Genomic DNA, 25,162 nt, shown 5'->3' with positions numbered 1-25,162 from the left:
GAGCAAAGGTTTTACAATTGGTCACTGTTAAGAAAACCCCACTAATGTCCTCTCTCCCCTACGCTACCCCACAGGCAGTGGGAGAGGAAATAAGAAGGATCGGGTGTCTTGCATCAACATATGGAAAGTGTAGTACATCCATCCTGGTCCAGGCCCCAAAAGGCAATGCTACAGCCATCACTCACTTGACAAAAAATGAAGGCTGCAATAGACTAAGAGCATAGGCACTGTAAGAACACCGATTACAAGGTGGTATTACAAAGCTACAAGCACTCAAATCACCATACAACTAGTAATTAGTCACTCCAGAAAGCTTCTGATCTGGCTGGGTAAGAATCCCTATTTTGCTGTTGTGGAAACAAAGGTAAAAAGCTACCCTTCACCCCCACAGTGAGCCTGTGCCAGGCCTTGCACTTGAATGCTAGGACATCTAACTCTGCTACCTGCATTTATCTCTTCAGCACACAGTGCTCTCTGTAGTCACAAATGCTCCACTTCAGTGCACTGCTGAACAACAAGTGACCTTTTCTGATCCTTTATTAAGGATGACTAATGGATACAGCAATAAAGTTTCATTATAATTTGATTTTTCCATACATATAACTCTCACTTGTGAGCTTAAAATTTGCTTTGCTTGATCTTTTGCCCAATTGGACTGTTCAGTGAGATCAAGCACAATCACTCTGCAATTTCTGCATAATGGGGAGAGCAGGTGTTTTTTCATATTGAAAAAAGTTTTCAGGTTTGTGAACAGGTTTACAGCAAAGAACAACATCTGAAAATGATTGCAGATATACTGCTGACATGCCCGTGTCCCATATCTGTGTCCCTTGTCATCCAGTAAGGCATGAGTTCAGGGTGCTACAGGGGCCAGACACATGGAAGGGAACAAGTGAGATGCATCAGGGGAAAGAGGTCACAATACATTTCATCGCAGGCTCACTCCTGCCCAACAGGATGGCAGGAAACTAAATGCCACTGAAACATGGCACAATGCCCTTGAAACTCTGCCTCCTTTACCGTTGTAGCTAATCTGTTCCTATTCTATTCACCCCACCTCTCCTGAGGCTAAAAGCCAACTGTGATGACTTAAATACTAGTTAAGGCACATGTCATTCTTTCTGAAATAAGCAGATAGAAAAATTAAATACAACTCCTTTGATACGTCAGTGTATTAACTCAGAAGCATTGCAACACTTCAGAGCGATAGAGCTCTCCTACTCCTGGCTCTAATTTAAGTACTGCCATTACCCGAAGCATAGCTCATGCTCTATGATAAATTGAGACTGCTGTTGATGCTCTGCTTTCCTAACTGTCTTGGGGTTGTACTGGTTCTTGAGAGGAAGGCCAGATGACTCCTTGTCCACCTCCTAAGCATGGAGAGATTCAACAGCTAAGGCAGCCAAGGGGCCTCCATTGGCAGTGAACATGCTTGTCTGAGCGAGACAAGGTGCACCAGTCTGCTCCGTGACAGGCTCAGATACAGACAAATCCTGCTGCTTCACTTTATTCATCAGACACTTCAGGTACGTGGCTGGAAGCAGCTACTGTTATTACCACATTCAGAGACCTTCCATTTTATCACATGGCACTCACAGAAATCCAGCATGACGAAATGACTGTTCTGCTTGTCCCTGATAAACTGTCCTTTAAACGAATTCTGTATAAAAAGAATCCACAAATGAACCTACCTTTTCTCAGCCAGCTGCTTGTTATAACAAGCTTACTTGACAGCTCTGCATGAAGAGCCTCTCTTACAGATTGTGAACAAGGGCCTGGAGAGTACAATTATGAGTGAGAGCACCACAAAGAAAACAACCACAAGTGCTTATAGCTTATTCCTATGCTGCATTCACCGGCCACTAAATACCTGCAATTACAGAAAACTCCAAAGCCTCACACTGTCAGGCAGCAAGAATGCGACCATCCCAAGGGAAAAAGATTGCAAGTTCTAGTATTAAGTGTCACCAGACCTACCTTTGCCTATAACAAGACCACACTTATCGGCTGGCACCGTGTAGGTTATTTCCTGCATGCCCCCAGGTGTTCCAACACTCCAGTCCCCACGGCCACGACCTCTTCCTCGGGCAACAGCCAAGCTTCCAAAGCCATCTCGTTCCTTGGAAGGCAAAAAATTTGTATCAGTGTTTTTTTGCTGGCCTCAATGCACGTTAAAACCAAAATAAAGCAAAGTAAGTTAAACTGCATTATAATCAATGGCATTGAATTAAGATATTCTTGGACTTCAGTTTCACATTCAAGATTTTGAAGCACTTTAAAGAAATGCCAAGTAACACAGGTTACAGTTGCCTTCCTGACTCAGGAAGATATTTATATTTTTTAAATGCATGCCTTTACATCTGCTGAAATAAACCTATAAACAAGCATCAACTACTAAAGGACTTTTAGTTTGTGATGGGGGCTTTCCTTAGAGCAACCAATAGATCTTGGCACTGACACACACAGAAGTTGCTTCCAAACCCTTTCAAGTGTCATTCTTTATAGAACTGCTGGAATTACTCAGCTGAAATGCACATTTTCCAAAACTTCTAAAGGAAGCTTTTAAGTTCAAAGACACTTAAAGGACGTACCTATTTTGGGTAACCAATTTCTCCAAAAGCAAAGGCCATGGGCAGTCAGAGACTATCATGACAGACCTCAAAATTTCAGTGGATTATTAAAAGAATTATGAAATCAAGTATTCAAACCAGGTCTCGGGGCAAGAAGAGGTAACAAGACCTACCCTTGATGGACAAATTATGCTCAGGTATCTGGTGTGGAATGGCTGAACATCTTTACTTGTCATAATACAAAGGGATATGCAACCTCCTTCATGAGTCTGCCCTACTACTTCACCCATCTTTGTACTTCTTGCTCTTGGGCAATGCAATACGTTGGTGTCTGTCTTGGAGCATGGTGACCGCGTATGTGAGAATTCATTGCCTTCCCCTGCCTCCGACAGCCACTAGACCAGAGGACTGGAGTCTGAAGAGGAGGCATCACTGAGCACTGTTAATGCTCTGCTGTCTAAGCTTTACTCAGCCCTACTGAGCAAAGCCTCCAGTCACTGTCTCACATTACTGCTGGACTCCATTCCACCAGGTCACCATTTCCAAATAACTTTAGAACAACAAAACATGGGGGGTAAACGTGGAGCTATAATGATGAGGCCTCATAATACTGCCTGAGAATAGGAGACCTTCCCATAGCTCAGTTAACCCATATTACATTAAAAAAAACCAAATAAACAAAAACCAAACCTAGCAGCTCTGTCCTGGGCAGCAGCATGTGTGGCCTACCAGAGGCAAAATTTAACACTGTTTTTCAGATGGCGGCATCCATCCACACAGCTGCATGCATGCAGACTACATTCCCATGTAAGCACCTTCCTCCCAAGAGCCTCCAGAACCCACCTGTGCTGTGAGAATGAGCTCACTGATGATGTGTGCTGCGTGTTGACACCTATCGTGAAGCCCCATGACCTGTGCGACTCTTTCAGAACTAATCCCATCATCTGTGAAGAGAGGTGGCAAAGACTAAATTAAAAGGAGAAAACATCCACCCGCCAACAAAAGCTTCCTTTTAGCACCACCATTGCTAGCAGCATTTTCACATAACGTAACTACCCCAAGAGCTACCTCTTCCCTCCACCTCCAGCCCCTCTTCCATGGGCTGAAAGAAGACAAAACCCAACCCACATTGCAGAGGGAACAACATTCAAAAGGCAACACTTTCAAATGTCAAAAAGCCATGAAAAAGACTGATATGATTTTAAGAGGACAAAGGCAGCTTTGATAGGTGATCAGACAGCCAAGGACCCAGAGAAAGTTACTTAGAATTAATCAACTCCTGATCCCCAAAGGCTTTAATGTCCTGAAGGAGAATTCTTTAACAGGAAATAAAAGTTTCTTTGTTATTGTTATTTTGTTTATCCATATAATCACCACTCAAGACATGACTGTTGTGACATCTAATGTTTGCAAATGAGCTGTATATCTTACTCTCTGAAAACCAGAAAGTGCACGAGGAAGCAGCACATCATATTTAAATGGGTTTCAGAAAGAGACACAATGCACCTTTAAATTAAGAAAGCCTAGCTGCTGTGACCTCAGATCAGATTCACATTAGCAATTGCAAACTGGAACACTGGTGAGAAAGTAATGGCTCTCCATCCTCACACAAACCTGGTTTAAATTGAATCCTAACTCCAGCATCATTCTGAATCTTTTTGATCATTTCTCCATTTCTTCCTATCACAATTCCAACAGCAAACCTGGGCACAGAGACCTGATGGGAAAGGCAAAGCAGTATGAAAGCTCAGAGAACTAGACTAAATTACTCTGATTTTACAAGGAGATGCTCTTAACTATAAGGACAGGCCACATTAGGCAGCTGCAGGCTACAGAACCATATCGCTTAAGAAAAACAAACATGTGGCCACAAATTCCTTCCCCGCTAAATGAACTCTGCACTACAAGAATGCAGCTTAAAAAGACAATTAGAAAAGCGCCATCTGGGAGTCCATGAGAACTCCTCCTCTTTGCAGCCAGAGTCACTCTTCTGGCAACAGAACACAATGCATTTAAAAATATGCTTACAGGTTACATGTGCAATTTGATGACTTCCACCCACTACCCATCCCACAGGGAGGTTAGCAGAGTACTCGTGAAGAAAACATACCTCTATGCTGCCTCCTCCCATTCTAGAACTGAAATCATTGCGTACGCCTCGGAAGTCTGCCTGATCTTTCTCTCGGATGATCTCCAGTACCATTTCCCTTGCTTGCTACATGGGGAAAGAAGTTACAGTTAGCTTAAAATTATTCTGCTTGCCATCTTGGTGTCAGGGCCTCAACAGTGGCTAATTGTCAGGCTTCAGGCAAAGCGATCTCCATCTGCTTAACAGAAACAGCATTCTGATTTAGAATTTCTTTTACCACAGTCAAGGGAGATCTGTTCTTGACGGTATCTTCCATGTCTGACAAAACCTGCCACGTGTGCAGGGTGGCAGTTTCTTGCATGCAATTGCTTCCTTTGGTCTTTCAAAAAGGCCCTTTAGCTTTTAAAATATCTTTGGGGGTTTTTTTGTTTGTTTTATTTTTAAATTAAAGGAAGCAAAGGCCCTTTCCTATTGGATAGAACTGAAACCAATATAGTAAGGTAGAAGCTATGGTAGCATATCAGAGATCATGTCCACTAAGAGCTAGAGAGCACGTACTAAGGAGGCAGGTGGGCAGTAGTGAGCTTTTTGACACTCAGAAAAGTTAAGCCCAAGTCTGCAGCAATCCAGCAAGACATTTTCTGAGACAAATGAATATTCTTCCTACCTACTTTCAGCCCTCAAGGCCATTCACAAGCTAGTAAAAGTGTACCTTGGAAATAAGCCAATAGTAGTCACCATTAAAAAAAAGCCTACATGTCAAAACCAAAGCCTTTGTTTCTAAATATTACCAGTTAAGCTTTTGACATTTTGGTTCTATTTCCAAGTTTGAGGGACACTGGTGAATCTGACTCCTTTCACATTTTTATGTATTTTCCATGCCCCTGTGGTATTTTTTACAGAAAGAAACAACTCAAGACATTTCAGAGATGCCAAGACAGAAGTAAGACCAATGGAAATTTCATAGGGGTTTGAGAGAGTTAAGAAACACTGTTGCAGCATCCAGAGAATCCCACCAAACCTAAGGATTCATCCAGCTTCTTAAGTGCTTTCTAAGCGTGCTCAACTTTTCTAAGTGCCTCAAAGATCTTGCAGCCTATGCAGTCTCCATGATTGCTTGGCATGATTTATGGCACGGAAGATACGACAACAGCAAATCTTGCAAGGCAGAAGCTGCCACCTGGGAAGTTGCAGCACTGAAAGTATGATTGGGTTAAAAGTAGCAAGACTGCCACTGAACTCTTTTGCATATCTATGCCTCCACAATAAGTATAAGAATTTTGGGAAAAAAAATTTAAATCTAAAAGCCCACTTACAGTAAGAGCTTTGAAAAATACAACCCGAACATACCATTCCTGAGCAACATCAACTGTTGCAGCAATTTATGATTAGGGAGATCCTATGAAATAGAACTATTTTTATTAGAGACAGGAATGCTAAGCTAGATTTAAGTACTTAGCAAGGTATGAAAAGCACTTGCTGAGAAGTGGAACGTGCCACAGCTAAACTTTAATTCTTTAATTCAAGCACTCCCATCATGCTGCAATCTTCCAGTTTCCAGCTGATCATGGGTTTTTGCTTTGAACCGCAGGTATGAACATATCTGTAGAACCCTGACACTAGGAGACTGAGGTACCAATATTAAGCAAACCCCTTGGTTTCAGGAGTTGTTGTGGGATTATTTTTTTAATTACCTGCGTCAATTGGCTGTCTGAGATAGTGAACCTTCCACAAATCTTTCTCAAATGTGTGATTAAGTTAGTCACTAAGAACCCATTTGCTCAAGTAACATATAGCTATGATTTTTTGCTACACAGACTGGAAAGCGTTTCAAAGCTACTTTCTCCAAACCCTCCTCCTCAGCTCTTCTCCTACCCGTGTCTAATACCTGTGTGGAGTGAGAGCTCCTAGGTTACGCTGTAAACAAGCCAGTGCTTGCTAGTCTGGTGTTTTACCTTGCTCTACTCAAACTTCATCAACCTTACAGAACAAACAAAACCAGCAAGGATCTTTACATCTACAGTTGGATTTGACTCCATTAGATGCTCACAAATACGCTAAAGTTTAAATTTCTCCTCGGCTCTCTGGGGCAACTGCTTACTTTCATTACATACCTGTACTTTAAATGCATCTCCAGTAATACGGAGAGGTTTATCTGCTCCAGTAGGCAATGGACCATCTTGGATCATAATCATTTTCACACCTGTTCGCTCCTGAAGAAAAAGCACAGAGCACTTTGCTAAGCAGAGTCCCTAAAACAAGGGACTATATTTTGGTTACTAAACATTACGTAGGTCAAATCAGCAGCTTTACAGAATGCTACTTTAGCTCTTCACGGTAGTTATAGCACAAATTCAGTAACAGTCCCAGAGTGTAAAGGACTGCCAGAAAGTGTGCTACTCCTGAAGTTCTCAAATAGCTGAATTCCTTGCAGCAAAGAGAACCCCTCTACCTCAACAACTGATTTTTTCATCCCTTTCCAAAATCTGTAGCTGTCTGCATATAACAGTTATTAAGTGACCAGCCTTAAAACTATTGGATGACAGAGGCCTAATCAGGGCACTCAAAACACCTATATTTTTGACCTAGGTGCTTTTCTGAAACCGTCTATTCTTTAAAAAACTTGTACCAGATGGAGGAATAAAGAATGTTTAGGAACATAGATTTATACATAACACAACACTTTTAATTAGAAAGGGGTGGGATGAGAAAAAAAAAAGACAACACACGCCAGCTTTATCACAGATCAGCAACAAAAGAGAAGCACGGCACTACAACAGCGTGGCTGGCATTAAAAACTATTGCAGCAGCAGACTAGACATAGCCTTTTCTTGGCTACAAGAATCCCCTCCTAAACAGCACGCACCAAACGTTATCTAAAGCACACGAGTTTCTTTCACAGTTCTGGCAAAACTCCACTACATGCGTAGCTGGGGCCAAACCTATTTTGTTTGTAACACGAGATTGGATTTGAGTCCAGCTCTTTGAAGGCAGAAGAGTAGTCCCTGCTGTAGAAGGTTAGAGCATTCAAGGCTCTCCATTTCAGCACGCTCTTGTTGATCTAGAGAAGCTGCAGTAGGGAAGAGAGCCCTAAAGTAAATGCATCTTGCGCACCTGCAACTGTTTTATTGTTTCACCTCCTTTGCCGATGACTAGACCCACTTTGGATGCCGGGATCAAAATCTCCTGAATCGTACTGTTGCCATCAACATCGTTGTGAAAACCAGGTCCGTTCCGACAGCGATCTACAATCTGCCCCAGTAGCCGTTTTGCTTGTCTTTGGAAAAGAATCGAGGGAAACAACCATTAGACAACATTGTTCCACGTGACCAAGAGACCAGGAACCATCGGAATGGGAAGTGATCAGGGAGAGGAGAAGAAGTGAAAAGATGGAGGAAACCATAGTTAGCACAATGTTTGCTTTTTTTTTTTTTTTTTTTTTTAACTCTTTGATGTATATTTTCCCCATCATGATTACTTATAAGCAGTTTGATTTTTGAAAGGGGAAGAGAGAAGGAAGAGCAGCAGCATGCTCTGACCTCTTCGGAAGTTAAGGACAATAGTTGAGCTATAGCATTTGGGGTGCTTATTTTGAATGAAGATGCTCTAGGTTCTAAACTTTTCTAAACTTTTTAACATATGTACAATATTTGGTAAAACTCAAGCTCTGTTCTTCTTGGTCAAGACAAAAACTACACGCTGCTTTGATACTAACACAGCACATTGGTTAACCACTCTCTGATCAGTCACAGGCAATTGCCTTGCTCTTCTCTGCCTGCTCTTACCAGCAGCAACAGAACACTGTTCTAACACAGCCTCTGCCCCAAGCAATAGGTGCTGAAGCTACACCACGAAGCGAGGCAAGGATACTGCAGCAGCAACCAGTGAAAGACTGGGTTCTTCTACTCCTGGTGAGAAGAGACACACAAAGAAGCATTTGGGAGATTAAAGATCCCTCCTCTAAAATCTTTTGTATGTCAGAGGTAGCTGACAGGGTTTCTCTTTACCTTGAAGACTCCTAGTACCAACACATCCCTTTCCTGTCCTTCTCCCACAACCCTTCTCAAAGTAGGTGGAAGAAAGTCACCAGTTCCCTATTCAGCCTAAAGCAGTATCTTCCCCTCTCTCCACTTTATACCAAGCCATATCAGGCACCCTAGGAGGACTGTCTTCTCTCTGGCGATTTGAAGAAACAATACAAAGTCATCCCTCGCAAGTAGACATTCACCCAAGACAGCCCAAGGGGTGGTGATCTGAGGCTGCACACAGATCAGAGCACTGCTTTCTCTTGACTTTCTCACAAAACGAGGCAAAAGGTGGAATTTCTGGAAGCCCACTTCAAATATTCTGGAAGAGTCTTAAAGAGGTTTTATTCATCTATCTTCATATTTTGCATAAAGTTCTTTTAGTGACAAAAGAGAGACTACAACAGTTAATACACAATGTATTTCAGATGAGAAGGGGTCATTTGGAAATTAAACCTATTAGTTTGCCACTGGATATAACTCATGGAAACACTCCTCACAAAACCCTTCAAAGTCTGACATCTAGATAGGTTTCCTTACTTAATTTTCTTTTTCTATAAGTAGCCTAAAAAAATAGTTCAACCAACCAACTTGACAAGAATTTTAGCACAAAAGTAAATTAAATTTTGCCTAATTCCATGTCCTCAACACCTTGCTCTGCTTCACAAACTGAGTATTCTCACTTTTTTTTTTTAAAACTTATTTACATTTTATTTAAAGACAGCCTTGGACATGACTACATTTAACCGCGGATTTCAGAACCATGAAGTCTTATCTATACCTCTCCCCCATCTTCCCCCAACTGCATCTCATCAGGCATCCCAGCTTTTTAATATTTTGCTCTTGTTCTGAAATATCCTCTGCTAAAGGGGAAAAAGCACTTCAATATCAGCAAGAATACATTGCCTGCCCTATAATGTGAGCTTGCCAATTATATTTATTCTGGCTCACTGCTTGCAGTATTATGGTAGAATAAGGAGATTTAAGTACCCTTAGATCTCTTAGGAATGGAAGAATGATGAGTGTCTTCTCTTTAGAGAGACAGTCTTTGCGCCCATGTATTTTCACTATCAAATGCAACTCAAAGATTTCCAGATGGATTTTAAAAAACCCACCTACCCAAAGGCTGGGGAGAGAAAGAGCAGCTCCATATGTTAAGTGTGTTCCTGTAAGCCTGAGGATCCTGGATCCAGTTCCAGCAGGAGGTCCTCAACTGGTTTGTGAGAGTCTCAAACTCAGCTCCTGGGAAGGGGGAGGGAGGAAACACTGTCCCTAAAGTTTCTATAGGTCTAAAGAGTAGAAACCCCTGCTGGCTGGCCACGTGTCTCTACCATGCAGGGATCAGAATTCAAGACTTTGGTTCAGTCCTTTGCTTCTTGTTGGCAGCGATGCAGAGGCAAGCACACCCATGGGCCTCATGCTGCTCTGCAACAACACCAACACCTCCAGATTATTCTGGAGTGGCACCGACAGGCTTTGGAGGCCTCATGCAGCCCTTCTTCAGCTGGAAGGATGGTCATCTCAATAGGAGTAGGGAAGCGAAGGGGAGAAGAGAAGTGCCCTTCAACAGCTTAGCTCAGTATCCTGGAAAGCTGCAGTTAGAAAACTGCATCCTAGGTGCCCTAAGAGCAACCTTGCCCTGCGGAGGGGAATTCCACGGAAATTTCTGCAGAGGGTTCAAACTGCAACTGGAAAAAAGCCTTTGAGGTGCACAGTTTAAAGCATCAGACCAAGAGGTTCTATGCTCCAGAGACCCTCAAGTTTCTCTAGGCCAACGTTCACTGGTGTGGCTAACCAAGTAGCACCACTGACAGAGCACAGCATTAGGGAGAAGAGAGAGAAGGAGAAAGGAGAGAAATGAAATCAGGACTCACTCAATGCTCTCTGGCGTCCCGGTGAGTACACAGGGCCTCTCGGGCATCCCACCACTGTCTACAAAAGAAACAAGAAAGAAACTTTTAATACATGGAATTAAAAAAATGGCAGCTGTTTCAGTAACTATCAAGCACTAATGGAAGCGCTGCCCCCCTGCCCCCGGCACACAGAGCACATTAATGAATTCAAAGACATCCAGGGTCAACATATTTTAAACGATTCACTGGATGTATGCATCCTTTTAAAGCTTTCCCCACCAAATAAAAGGAGGAGTAAGAACTTAGATTACGTTCATCAAGTTTTCTGTAGAGCACTGTAGTACAGTCTTCCCCAAAGCAAACAGGCACTAGCACAGAACAAACGGATGGTCCCATTTTTTTGATGCAAGGCGAGTTGTACGAAGAGCTGCTGCCACCCTCCTGAAATATCTTCTGCCAGGAGTTGGAGCTGACCAGACTAATCAGGGGCAAACCACTGAGTAAAGTGGTACCACCAGGAGAGAACTCAACACCTGCAATTTCAGGTCTAAGTACAACATGGATTGTCCATTTGCACTGTACTCATCTGTTGCTTAAAGACAGTTAGTTCCTTAATTGCTTCATTCCCCAAACCACCTGACAAACCTGTTTGCTATGCTAGTCAGGAGGTCAGTCCCACAACAGCTCTCCCATGCATCTTAGCCTAGTATATATTAGTTGTTAGCTGTGATAACACACCATGAGCATGGCAAGGCACCTGATCTAATGGACATAACATCCTTCAACATTAAAATCTGTTCACCTGCCATACAAAGAGGCTCTTACCTGGAGCAATTTGAATTTTGCAGCCAGACTCTGCCTGAATCCGTGAGATCTGTTCTCCTCCCCTGCCGATTACTGCAATGAGTTCAACAAGCATCAGAACATACCATTTTTCCAAGTAACTGCAGAGCACCTCCCGCTTTTACTCTGCTGCAGCTATCTATAAAGGAACAGTTTGACTCCAGGATTGCAGAACAGGCATCCACAGCATGACCAAATTTATCATAGCAGAAAAACAGTAAAATACTTTGAAAGTTGTTCTATTTGCTTGGAAAAACAAAACAAAAAAAGGGTGTCTTGCGCTGGAATGGAAATACATAATATGCAAGAATAAGGCACCAGTTTGAGTGCTGCTAGAAGAGTAATTTAACTGTATCTTGTTCATCCTGAACCAATAAACTAGTTATTTGGGGTACTAAAAAAGGCAAAGACTTTTGCTTTTATTTCTTTAAAATTCCTATTTTACCGCCTCTTTTCAATGGACATGCTATTTGGCTGGTCTGCACTCAGACAGAACTGCTACATACTGAAATGCTCTATCAATCTTAAGTGAAAACAAATACCCATCTCCCTTAACTCCTGGAGTCGGCACATTGTTGTTTTACAATGAGACATACTGAGGAGAGACTATGTGCCAATCACCATTCATATCCTTCCCAGACTGCAAAAAGAGCAAAACTGTCAAGTCAAACAGGTATGCCTGGCTCAAGATGCTCCCACAGAGGCATCTCTCAGCTGTGGGTTTGCCACCCTCCTGCACCTGTCTGCCCCTGAACCAGGATTAGATTTAATGCAGAGATGATGCACCAACAAAGCATGCAAGCTCCCCTCTCACAGAGCTACAGCATCCCTCCAATGTTCCCCCACATGTGGTACCAGGACCGATAAGTGAAGAGGTCTGGCAGGAGAAGAGCGAGCGTTTCCATTGCAGGAATTTGAGTTACAGTTTTATACTGTCTTTAGAGTTGGGACAAAACTTCACGCACTAAGGGGTAATTATCATGGCCTGTTATTTTCCTTTTTACTCTCCATATATCAAATTGGAAGAGATACACAGATCTAGCAGTGGAAGAGTCTATGCAATCACTCTAGTAACACATCAGCAGGAGGTGCCATTGAAAGGAAGAGTAATGATCATCAAGAGGAAGAGAGAAATTAGGATCAAGCTTGAAAGAGATCAGGAATGCCAATCTAGGAAAAATTCTCATCTGAGCAATGCATGCTGGTTGCGTTTCCCCACAGCATATGTATGAGAGATTTTAAATTCTGTTTAACTTGCCTTGAGTCAACTCTTATTTTAACATTTAAACATTGTTTTCCTCCGTCAACTCTCACAGTTTTACATACTCAAAGGAAGTAAAATGCTTCAGTGAGGGGAAATAAATTCACTTTTGACTTGTTTATGTACTATGCTAGTGGGAATTTAAAGGAGAGAATCACTAAAACTCTCAGTAACTTGTACCGCACAGTCTTGTTCTTATTACTAGGACACTAAGCTTTTCTATGCAGTTTGCACCTGGATTTTAAACACAGATCATCTGGTCCCCATGAAGACAGCATTAGACAAGGCTTATCCAAGGCTAGTAAGCACAAAAACTTGTGAGCATGTCAGAATAAACAGCATTCCTGCACAGAAAACACATCAAGAAACATCAAAAGGATCCAAGGTACTTACTAAATCCAACCATTTTATCAGGCACTTTGAACTCTTCTGTTATTACAGCCCTAAAAAAAAAAAAAAAAAAAAAAAAAAAAAATCAAATAGTCATTACAAAGAACAATTTGGAAGACAACTATGTCCCTGCCGTGGAAACTAGGCACAGCATAAGACTTTTGCACACACAAGTAAACACCACCTCGCAGTCAAAATACTTAGTTTTGGAAGGGACCTCTCGTGGTCACCTAATTTCTTCCTCTGCTGGATACACGTCCAGTCTACCCTCCACAATCTTCAGTGGAACTGATGGAAGAACCTCTTTTTGTCATTCTTGCTCCAGACAGATTTAACAGAATAACGGCAAAGTTTCTTTAATATTTAGCCTAGACCTTCCAAGCCACAGTCTCCGCCTACTACTTTTGGATAAGCTCTTGCCAAGAGACACTAAGCAAAGCCAATCCTGATATGAATACTGCCTCCGATAGCCACAGATTTATTTTTTTCCCTGCTTGTCCTTATTCTTTTCCTTGGAATTTATAAAAGCTGTCTTCAATTATCCTTTGAAGTCTTATTACCTCGAGACTTCCCTATCTATTGCTCTTTGGACTTTTTCAGTGTGTGTCTGCCTCAAAACATATCACCCAAAGCAATTTCTTAAGACCTGACCGCAGTCAAGTAGAAAGGAATTAACTCCGATTGGTTTTTTGCATAGCCATTTCTATCTTGTAGAAAATACAACACAACAAATATGGAATTTGCAAACTCCGTATATTTAGATATGCATTATATACAATTTGTTCAGCAATCTCAAAAGCAATGAAACCCCTGCATAATAAGTTCAATGCAGGTTTTGTGATGAGATACATTAAAGTCTTCCCATTTTTTGCTTTAGATCAGTTAGGGAAGGTATAAAATACACATTAGACTTCACCAGCTAAGCTGCAGATAAAGTACCTCTCCACTGTCCCAAGGCTCACTAGCAGCAATGCAAAAGCAAAGTGCCATCCATCCCTGCAGCAGAACAGGCTCACTCGCTACAGGGAGGTTCAGAATTACAGTTGTTTTAACCTGCAATAAACCCAGCCTGTTGCCAAAATGTCCTATACTGCAACATTTTCAACTACCCTGTATTGGAGGAACAGTTGCAGCTGAACAAAGTAGCTAACCTAGCAGAAAACCAGCCACCAAAACCAGAAAGAAACCAATTCAGGCTTTTCAGCCTAATCAATTCCCTGCATGAACATCACTCCTGGCAGAAGAGAGGTGGCAGGTAGCAGCAGAGGAGACAACACTGCCCACCCCTTTCTGTGCTGCCCTAGCTGGATATTAGCTTTAACCTAACCATCAAAAATTGAAGGTTCTACAATCTTCATGTATATTGCTTGTCCTTTCTGCTGAGGCCCCCAACAAACAGCTGGTTATGATGGAAATGCACTATCAGCCCAAAGGTGAATCTAGCTTTAGAAGTGCTCTCCCCTTACTACCCAAAACAAGACAGACAACTCCTTAAGAGCAGGATTCAAGAAAAAATGAGAATTTTACTTTTGTATTAGATGTTAAGACATGCTGCATGACAAATCATGCTTGCTTCAGTCTCCCAAAACCATCTTTGACAAAGGAGTCACCCCAGGTCATATTACACCAACAAAACTAAAAAATAATAATAATAATAAAAAAAAAAATCTACCTGCCCATTTAATACTTCCAACTTTCCTCAAAATGCCACAGCTTTTTTTACTTTTTCTTTCTTTCCTGCCCCGCACCAGGGCAGGGGAAGGGAGAGGAGAGAATTTATTCTTCTTGGTCCTGCAGATTTACAGGAACCAAATCCAAGTTTCAGGTCAACTCTTCTTTCTTCATCACAACAAACAATCTTAAAGGGTTAGCAGAAACCCCAGCCTGGAGAAAACCCAAGCTGACAGTTTCTCCACATTCTCAACCTCTGACTTCCTAACACTACTACAGATGGTGGATCAATAAACAATTAGAATTGATCAATAAATAATAAAACATAACCCACTGCTTACCTTTGATGTACCAGGGCCCCTAACTGGTTACCTACTGTGGCAGAGAAAGAAAAAAGGAAAAAAAAATCAAAGCATTAGCACGGATAAACTAACTTCATCCCTATAGAAAAAGAGTTCTTACCATTTCATCAAAAAAGAAAGAAAAGCAAAACAGTAATTTAGGTTCAGTGGCTGAAATGAATGCGTTATGTGGTACAAAACAGGAGGGGATTTCTTGATCAACACACACCATAACCCAGTGTCCAGCTGAACACAGGATAGGGAATTGATTTGCGTCTCCCCATGCTGAGAGTCATGGGAGAAAATCCTGCCTGCCCAAATCCAAATCCCTGCAACTAACCTCCCCCCTTCCCAAATTAAGCCCAAAGTAGTAAAAAAAAGGGAAAAAGGGGGGGAAGGGAGGAGGAAGAAGAGAAATTTCAAGCAGACTGGTATGTATTAAAAACAAAAATAAAAGCTGAGCAGACTCAGAGATTTAGTCTAGGTAAAAAGCATTAAAGACCACTTGCACATACTTCTCTCTGTGTCTCTTATCTGTGCTCCATGGAGCCCACTTACACGGAGACCTGTTAAAGGAATAGGTCTGTTAAGTAACCTTGTGGCACCCAAACGGTATTTTTTTTTTTTTTTAAACACCACATTTTACTGAATGCACACATTCCAGGCATATCTGCGATGTTAGTTGGTGGTCCATTTATGATTAGCAGTTATGTCCCCAGCTGACAACCCTCAAACAGATTTCTCCCCCCCCAACCCCAACAGATTAGATCTTTCTTCCAAACGTTAATGGGGAAAATATCATTAGACCAACTCATGCAAAGTGGGAACACATGCCCTGCTGGGCTTCGTACTGGACTTTGCCTGCAGCAAACCAGCCAAAAACCACACCATTTGGTCCTAACAACCAGTTGAAAGATTATATTGCATGCCTGGAGGGCACAAGTAGCAAAACAAATGAAACTGGCCAACATGTGAGCTGTGATAATAAAGATGCTATTTCAAACTACCTTGCAGCAACCTGCACATTCTTTGACCTGAAATAAATTGACAATCAGCTGGCAGGGTTAGAAAGCGGATGCATCCCACACTCTCTAAATCCGGTACAAAAATGCATAAAGTTTGTGGCCAAACACTTTACTCAAATAAAATAGACAAAGAGAGTCAATACTGTATTTCTGCTGCGTGTCAATACCTTCATAATAGTTCAGGACCAAAATATCGACAGCATATATATTTTATTACTCTCCCCAGCTCAGTGATAAGACAACTGCTGCGTTATTGACTCCGTTAGATTTGTCTTTGCATATTCTCACCCTGAATATAAAAAGCTCTAATTTGGTCACTATCAATACTGCAGTTGAAAAAGGTTGGTGATGTAATGGGGAATATTTGCTCTAGCTGATAAGCTACTACCGCAGGGCTGAGCAAATACAGCCAAATTCAGAATCTCGCCATCTTGCCCCAAACTGTGCTCCGAGTATTTTTACTATAGGCAATAGGTCTGGTGGCTATTGCTGTAGCATGGGATTGCCCTTGCCACGGACCAGGCCGCTCATTATCCCAAGATGCCAGAAAGAGTGGTCTTCACATTACAAGGCTGTATTTAAATATCCACTTCACATTTCAATTCACCATAACAGCTCTCCTAACAGTCTGTTCCACTGCAGCCGCTGCCCACAAATTATGAGACAGACACACATCCTATAATCAACTCCTGAAGTTCACGCAAAGAACCGAAGAGCCTTCATTTTGTAACATAATCCTACACTTGAAAAAGACAACTTCTTAGGGGAAAACTACGAGCACTAGAAGTTAAATCAGTCAGGGAAAGAATGCTTTAGATGTACATAACATAGTGTCTCCAACCCATTTCAAGTACTATACAAACATAGTAAGCCATTCACCACCCCAGGCAGCTATCAGCCTTACTGTATATTTATTGTACTAATTAGTTAAAAAAAAATTAAGCCACAGTAACTTATGTGTGAGATCATTCCTTCCATATTTCACAGATAACCTCTCCAAGAGCTGAGATAGAAGGCAGATGGACAGAACTGGGAGTGATTTACTTGAAGTCAGTTATGATTTCTCTCTGCTTTCGGGGAGGAAGAAAAGAATGACATGGCTCCCAGTTCCAACAACCTAAAGGTGCATTCCTTCTCCAACATGCCCATTTTGCTCTGAAAGACAGGGACTAATAGAGAGGCAGGGCTGGGGCAGACCACACTCCCTGCAATACTGAAAGCTGATGTTCTGTTCCACCATCTCCCTCTTCACACCAGGGAGGGGGGTGAACTCTGGCAAGCCATGTATATATTTCCCCCTTTTACATCTATTGAGTACAATTTAACGTAACTGCAGTCATTTTACTGCAAATAAGGAAAAATACTGAATAAAATCAGCACAATTTCCTATTAATGGCACCTGCTGGTTGATAACTCTTCACTCTGCTTTAGGCTTCACCTTAACTGAATTCTACCTAACAGACACTCAAAACAAATGCGGATTTTTTTTTCCACCCCATAAAACAGAGCAATGCCTCCCACTAAATTAATGTGCATGATGGGAATATACAATCTCGCCAAGAATATCTTCATGGCTAGAATAAAATCAGAGCAACGCATCTCCCGGAGAGCAGTGAAACAGGGTTGCATTTCATACTTTTGAACCAAAATGGGATCATCATAAATTTTAGAAAGCTACAAGGGAGATATTAGTTACCTGAATTCTTCATCATTAAATACTGCCAGGCTTTTCTTTAATTAAATGGTCAAAAGCTAATAATTTTCGTGTCTGCCTTCACTGCAAATCTTTATGGGCTTTTTCCCCCCTCCCTTAAACTGCCTTATTTTAAAAAAGTTGATCTGCAAAGTCACAATTTTGAAGAACACTGGCATTTTGTGTATTACACTAAACCTTTTGCTGAAAGATCTGGACTTTTGCCCTGGTCATACTGCTGCTACAGATGTGTCAAGGAGCATCACTACTAACTTTCATCACCAGTAAGACAGGGGTAAGATTTCCTTCTGCCCACTGCTATTTTCACTGAAAACATATTGGAGCAGAAGAATAAAGTATTCCATACAACAGGATCGTGTTGTGTTTGAGCCCCTCGGCTCTACTACAATCAAGTTTTATTACATCAAAACGGGCCATCTTTGTACCTGGATGCACCACAGAAGCTTGGAGAAGGCAGGGGATGGAGAGAGGGGGGTGTGAGGCTTCTCCAAGGTCTCTCATCTTTGTCTTCCCAGGCTCAAAGGATGCCCCAGCCTTCAGCTGCAACACTGCTGCTTAACTCTACATATATCACTGGAAACGTCTTCAAAGCAGTCCAAAACAGGGCAAACAAAGGCTAACGTTCTGGTGATCAGTCTCTTTCCAGCAGACTAGATCCCTGCTTCCTTTGAATGAAAGAAGGCTGTTTCTTTAAGGATTATTTAGCATTAAATAAACTTATCAAATTGTGCTGGTAATTAGAGGGACCCATTAATTAGAACGGAGGCCAGGAGCAGCCGTTGGCCATTAACAGGAGAGCTGGGATCTATCCTCAGCAGCAAGATGCCACCAGGTCTCTCTGCAGCTCAGACTTACCCCATCTCTAGTGCTCACCTTCGCTGAGAAACATTAACTGCGGCAAGTGGCCATATAAATGCCAACTACAACTTCCTGCAAGCAGTACAAATAAACCTGATCTCCTCCCTGCACTATAGCTATTTGCAGGATTACTTTAAAGTTGTTTCCAGAAAGGGGAAATAAAGAAGCCAGGGAAAAAGAGAAATAATCAGTCTCAAGCTCCATCTAATATCAATAGGCCAGGTCACCAGGGCCAATCCTAGCAGCTCTTCATTTCAGATGAAGGTTATGTTAAAGGAAGTGCAAAAGGCACTCACACATTCTGATTTCAAATACTATGACAAACCTATTTTTCCTGGAAATGCTCTAAAAGCAGCTGAATTTGTTTTGACCAGCACACTGTCACCCTGTCTTAAGACCACTTCCTAAGCTGACATCAATCAGCCACGCCAGCAGCTGTTTACAAAAATGGACAGGCAGAATTAGATTTTCCTGAAAGACAGACAGCTTTCTTGTCACCTTAAATACTTCCCCTGAACCCAATTTTTTCAGGAGTATTAGGAACAGAAGTAATTTTCTAACAGCTACACGGGGATAAGGAAGCAGCGAGACCTGCACCCAGCCGTGAACATGCAGTATACAGAAGTGAACAATCAAAAGATTTACCACCAGATTTGTTTCCAAGCTATCCAGAGCAGCAGAATGTATCCAAACCCCCACACTATAAAATTTCTAGAGCATGCGTAACAACATAAATAATCTCTTCTTGACAACAATGTTTCCCAACTGTGGTTCACAGACAAGCAGAAAATGAAGAAAGTGTGGGCATGCAATCCCGACACCCCTTGTTCGCAGCTAACAGAGAACTAAAAGATCATCCAAATGGGAAGTGCTTTCCTAATTGAAGTGTCCTATTAAAAGCAACTGCCACCTTCCAGATGCTTAAAGCTAAAGCTGCATTACAGACTTTCAATGCCACGGCAGCAAGAGCAGGTAGCCTAAGACTAGCTAAGGTGTGGATCATACCACAAACGAAATACAGAGCAAGAAGCACTCGCAGCTTCAGAAGTTCCTTTGCCAGGCTGCAGTTCTGGGTATGCAGTTAAAGACCAGCGCTGGAGGATTACGTGGTTAGGTGGGGAACTCATCACACAATTGTTATTTCAGTACAGGACTTACTAATGCCATTAGGAATAAACCCCAAGATGACCAAAGCTGAAAGAAGCAATACAACCCTTGCTCCTACCCTGACAAGTCCTGTTTCTTTGTGAAATTCTAGCCCTTTAAAATATTACTTCCATAATTTCTCTTCTCTAGGATCTCACAGATAAGATTTTTGGGAAGAGAGTTGGAGAAAAGTTGTAAAACCTACAGATGAACAACCCAAGGGCAAATACAGCATTGGAGCTACTTTAAAAACAGTTACAGACAAGGGCCAGTGCTGAACTACAGGGTGAGCAAACACCCATAGGTGTTTACATCAGCAGAAGAACTGCCAATACAAGTCAGGTGTACAGCCACTCTGGAAGGCTCTCCCAGGAACGATACCTGCTCCATGAAGTTATCTATCACAACACAAGAAGCCAGCAGCAACATACATTTATAGCCCAGACTGCAACTGTACTGACACGGTTTGTGTCAACACAAACAAGGCTCAGCAAGTAATAGGGCTCACCAGTAAAAGTTTAAGTACAAAGTCTAACTTGCGCTGTCATTAAGCACTACAACCATTTCACGAGTTAAAAGTTCATAAAAACCCATTTTGTCAAGAGGTCAGATTTCTCAGTTCAGTGTGATGAACCAGTGAAAGAAATAGGCAGGACTAGTGTTATGAATGACTAGTTCCTAGAAGGCTACTTTTATTCTTTTTCACATATAGCCACTTACCTAAGCTATTCAAACACAGCTCAAAGTTGTTCAGCATTCTTCAATGCTGAACAGCCTGCTTGACAGCCGAGCACCTTCCCATACAGAAACCAACACATACCAGTAATACCAGGCATCTGGCTTCTCATAGACATAGTGATGCTCCAGCCTGAGATATAAGGCGCAAGGGCTCAGCCAGATAAACCCATTCTTTCCTAAAACACCAAAACAAAGGAGCAGCAACCTCTTGCTCAAATAGAGCCAACACCAGAGAACAAAGTGGGTGGTGGCATGTGTTCAGAAAACAGTAATGGTAGCAAGCCAGAGGCTCCACATGAAAGAAACTTCTCCCCATGCTCCAGCACGTTTTTTCAGAATGAGAAGCAGACGTGCAGTATTTTCAGTCTTTGCATCAGACAGAAAAAAATTATTTTCAAAACGAAGTGCTAGGCAGCAGCTTTGCTTATCTCCTCAGTACTCCTGAAGATATCTGTGGGGGAGAGAATCACTCTGCAGGGCTACCTGTGTCAGCAAAAATACTAGAGGAAATAGGAAAAGGAAGACATAGCCACTTTTTTTTTTTTTTTAATAACCAATCACAGGAAAAGGTGAGCTCTTTGCATCTATCCAGAAGCAGATAATACAGTTTAAACACTTCTTGTAACAGTGCACATCATTAGATTTGTAAAAAAGAAAACACCTGTTCTAACATTTTCATTGTTCCCAATAAGATAAGAAACTAATAACTTATTTTAAAATTGTAACACTTCATACAATATTAACTCATTACAGTTAACAAATATGGTCCACCCAGTAAATTATTCTTTGGCTGTGGCCAATGTTACATGCTTCAGAGATTTAAGAATTCTCAAAGAATAATGATGAAAACTAAGCCTAATACGGGAAGTTTCCTTCTAACTTGCATCAATACCCTTTCTCCTGAAAATTCCCGTACAAAGCAATCAGAACTCTTGACAGCGACTCAACTACTGTGCTGTGACCACTGCTACACATGGAAAGGAGCACATGTAATACTGTCCCTATACACTGCCTGCTCTTAGAAAATAATGGTCATCAGGGAAGAACAGCTTTACTACGTACATCTGGTACTCTATACATGGGCTCCAGCACAGTCCCAATAAGCAGGTCCATCCCTCCCCCAGCTACCATAGAACAAGCTTTAAATCACAGAGTTCATTTGCCAATTCCCAAAGTTCATGAACTAAGAAAGAACTGCTTCACATTAATACTACTAATGCCTAGGAGCGCTGTGCTATCTAGATAAGACTAAACAGCACAGGGAATCTTGTATAAAATTTCTATACACAGAAAGATGCATTGATTTCTGTCCTTAAAGCAGACTACTGCCTCCATAGATACATACAACTTCAGGAGCTGCATCCACAAGATTGACTGATCATAGCCAGCTTACCTCCGTCATCCAGTGGCCGTTTCTGCACCCCATAACCGTAGACTGATGGGTCCACAAGTGTTGTAGAATTATTCAAGTGAGGAATATCTCCAATTTTAGCAGCAATCTATAAAAACAGGGGATAAAAGCATGATTAACATACCCGAAATTTCAGCCATCACAGCTGAACACTCTTTCTTCCAATAAGGCATTCACCCCAGTCCAATCTTCTCTCAGCTATTTACTATACAGGTAGCTTTATAACAGTTCCAAGACAGCAGTGCTTCATTTGTAAGGTAAACAATTTCTGCTTGCTTTTAATATTTGTTTAATTAAGATCTTATTTACCCAGTTCCTCTTCCTGATCATAAGTAGGTATTTACCCCCCTGGAATATTATATTCAGGTTTGTTCACTCAATGGACAGCTGACAAGCTAAATCTTGCAAAGATGAGAGTTCAAACTAGCTCACCAGCTTTGTCCTGGAGAAGCTGCCACCACCATAGGCATGTAGGAGGACACATGCTTCCTCCTGCATCCGCGCATATACAGATACATGGAAAAACATACGCGCACATCAGTGCGGGGAGCGTAGGGAGAAGAATGTGAAAATATACAGCACAAGGACAGGTTTGGGAACTCATTGTCAAAGAGACTGGATCACCCTGTGTTTACTGTACGAAGAATAAGCCAGTGGGCAAACTATTAGCCCAGAATTAGTTTCAATTTCCTGCAGTGGTCAATACAGCATGAACACGACCAACGCTGCCTGTGCCTCTGGTTCCATCTCTTAGATGGGTAACTGCCATTCCCTGCCAAGCCAGGATGCATGAGGATATTTACAGGAAAGAGGAGACAGTCAGGTGTCACAGTAAGGGGACTACGGTAAGCAAATAAACTAGGTGAGAGAGAGACCTACCACCACTTAATAAAAGTGAAAAGTTAAGCTCATCTCTAATGACATTTGGGAGACATCTATACAGATGGATGCTAACAGAAGCAAACTTTTTCACCTGCTCTCCAAGCTAACTGATGTAAGCCCACTCTAGAAACTTACAGGTGCATTGCTTCAGTGCTGCACCCAAGTTAACACCCCCTTCAGGGACAGGCAAGTTGCGGTCTCACAGCACCCCTTGCCTACATAAAGTACTTGGCTATAATAAGCAAGTGCAGAACAAAGTAGTTACAGAACAAATATAAAGCACGGTGTATTCTACAGCTTTTGCTTCCTTTTCCAGCAAAAAGAAAATCACTGAACAGGATCTCTACCAGCAGTCTGATGCCACTCTGGGATTTCACCAGAGAATAAGCAACAGGAACAGATGAAAGAGCATTTTACACAGATATGTTTTAAATGAAGACAAGGGCAAATGACAAAATATAACTAAAATTTGTGTTTCTAAAATTTGAGTTTTACTGCAACAGAAGGACATCTACAGCAACTCTGGTTGTTGACACCATCAGTTGCTGCAGTAGAATAAACAACTGCCCAAGATTCAGAACCACAGGGTACTGAAAAAAAGCTATTTGAAATAATCTTGAAAGATTGAGGGCCCTGCATTTAGAAAGAGAATAGAAAACATTCTCTTCAATGCCTTGCATGAAAAGGGCTGCAAGTTTTGACCATTTTCTTCTCACAGTCCATTCCATCCTGTCCTCTCTTATAAAGTCAACAACTTCATTGTGTCACAAATGCCAGGAGCTAGAGAATAGTCTTCCTGCAGGACCAGCACAGTGATCATGTAGCAAAGCTTTGATGATGAGTGCCTTGTATATCAACATCTCCAAAAACTAATAGGTCCATAGAAATCTGATTCGGAAAGCATTAACACAGACTACCCCTTGTCCACTCGATACTAGGGAGTGTCAGGTGATGCCTTGCTTTTTTGTTGAAGACTGTACTGCATCCATGGTTCCAGCCCTTTGCCCACATGCTTTCCCCTTCCATTTGGGATGCAGAGGATTTAAATGAAGGTACAAAGAGCATAGATGTTTCCTGCCTACTTCAATGCTGAAAAATAAATTTAAAAATATATTTTATAACAATCTACTAACAGCTTTCACATAACAACTTACAAACATACGCCAAAAGGAAGAGTGTCACATACAACATACCCTGGCATGTTTTGGAACATTTGATTTTAACATGCCCTTTATGAACTCTGTTTCTGTTAGTAGTTATTTACTTGGAAAAAAAAAAAAAAGCTATAAGTTGTGGAAACTGCTAGCTGATAGTCTGGAGCTGAAATCACACACCACATGCTCAAGGGAAAGAAAAAAAATAGTCCAGATAGCAGAAGCTGGCCTACAAAAGGAAGCCAGCATGAAGCACAAAGGCGTGCATGAACAGATCACCAACACTAAGGCTGTCCACTCCCAGAGCAGGAGAGATTTGCAAACCTCTACTCATGCTTACCACAGTTATCGCCCTGGCACAGAACGCTCCAAGTAAAGGGCAAAATAAGAGAGTCAAAGCAATTTTTACATTATCAGATTTTGGGATGTTTTCCTCTTCCCCCCCCGCCCTCCTTTATTTAAACTTGCACCCTTGTCTCTAAAGCCTCCCAGCTGCCACTGGATTATAGGCAGGCCACACGCCACCTCACTACAGCAGGAAAAAATACCCTGCAAAATTAAGAGCTGAGCTTTTTAAGTAGACACAGCAGTTAAAATACATTTTAACTTCTTATGTTCAACTTAAAATGGGAACCTCAGTTTCTACTATAGCTTCAGCAGGGAGATAAGCACAAAGTTAGAACACAGCAAAAGTAAGCAGACCTAGCCCTTATCTGACTAAATGACCTTGAGTAATGTACTGCTAGCCACTGCTTTTGTCCTGCTGTATGCCAGTCTTCATTTTTTTCCTTTTGTTTTTTTTTCTAAACCCAACACATCTGTATTAATAAGCTCTGAAATACACTGGAAAAAAACATCACTACCACAGAACTGTTTCTGCACCTAATTTCCCCAAAATAAAGCTCTCCAAAAAGCACTTTAAAGGACATAACACAAACCTGAACTACAAACTGCAATGGTAAAGCCAAGAAAAACAAACCTATAAAGTTGTGTGAGGGATACATGCTTTCCTATACCTTGCACTTCTGTCCTCCTATACCTTTAACACCCTTTAAAAATGGTGTAATACCAAACTGCTTTTAAATATGAAGCTTCTTTGCTAGACACAGCAGGACTCAAACACCAATATTTCCAGAATTCCGCTTTCAAGAGAAAGGGCCTAGCTTCTGGGAAGAATCTCTCCATGCTGTC

The 25,162-nt window shown here is 41.7% G+C and overlaps 1 protein-coding gene across 4 annotated transcripts in view; it reads right to left on the bottom strand.

The window, feature by feature from the left end:
* Nucleotides 1–25,162, bottom strand: part of FUBP3 (far upstream element binding protein 3) — a 41,138-nt gene that overhangs the window by 12,068 nt on the left and 3,908 nt on the right. For 3 of the 4 annotated variants that reach the window (XM_030000282.2, XM_030000285.2, XM_030000284.2), the window contains exons 2-13: nt 21,918–22,023; nt 15,559–15,609; nt 15,044–15,077; nt 13,035–13,084; nt 11,363–11,434; nt 10,559–10,616; nt 7,774–7,936; nt 6,774–6,872; nt 4,681–4,785; nt 4,185–4,287; nt 3,414–3,514; nt 1,978–2,119 (exon numbers count right to left, since the gene is read on the bottom strand). In XM_030000282.2, coding sequence (XP_029856142.1) covers nt 1,978–2,119; nt 3,414–3,514; nt 4,185–4,287; nt 4,681–4,785; nt 6,774–6,872; nt 7,774–7,936; nt 10,559–10,616; nt 11,363–11,434; nt 13,035–13,084; nt 15,044–15,077; nt 15,559–15,609; nt 21,918–22,023 — 1,084 coding nt within the window. The remainder of the gene's footprint in view (nt 1–1,977; nt 2,120–3,413; nt 3,515–4,184; nt 4,288–4,680; nt 4,786–6,773; nt 6,873–7,773; nt 7,937–10,558; nt 10,617–11,362; nt 11,435–13,034; nt 13,085–15,043; nt 15,078–15,558; nt 15,610–21,917; nt 22,024–25,162) is intronic. The other variant, XM_030000283.2, reaches the window with a different exon arrangement.

This window comes from Aquila chrysaetos, chromosome 24, assembly GCF_900496995.4.
Source record: "Aquila chrysaetos chrysaetos chromosome 24, bAquChr1.4, whole genome shotgun sequence".
In the NCBI taxonomy this organism is placed as follows: domain Eukaryota; kingdom Metazoa; phylum Chordata; class Aves; order Accipitriformes; family Accipitridae; genus Aquila; species Aquila chrysaetos.
This window is presented reverse-complemented; position numbering and strand designations above follow the sequence as displayed.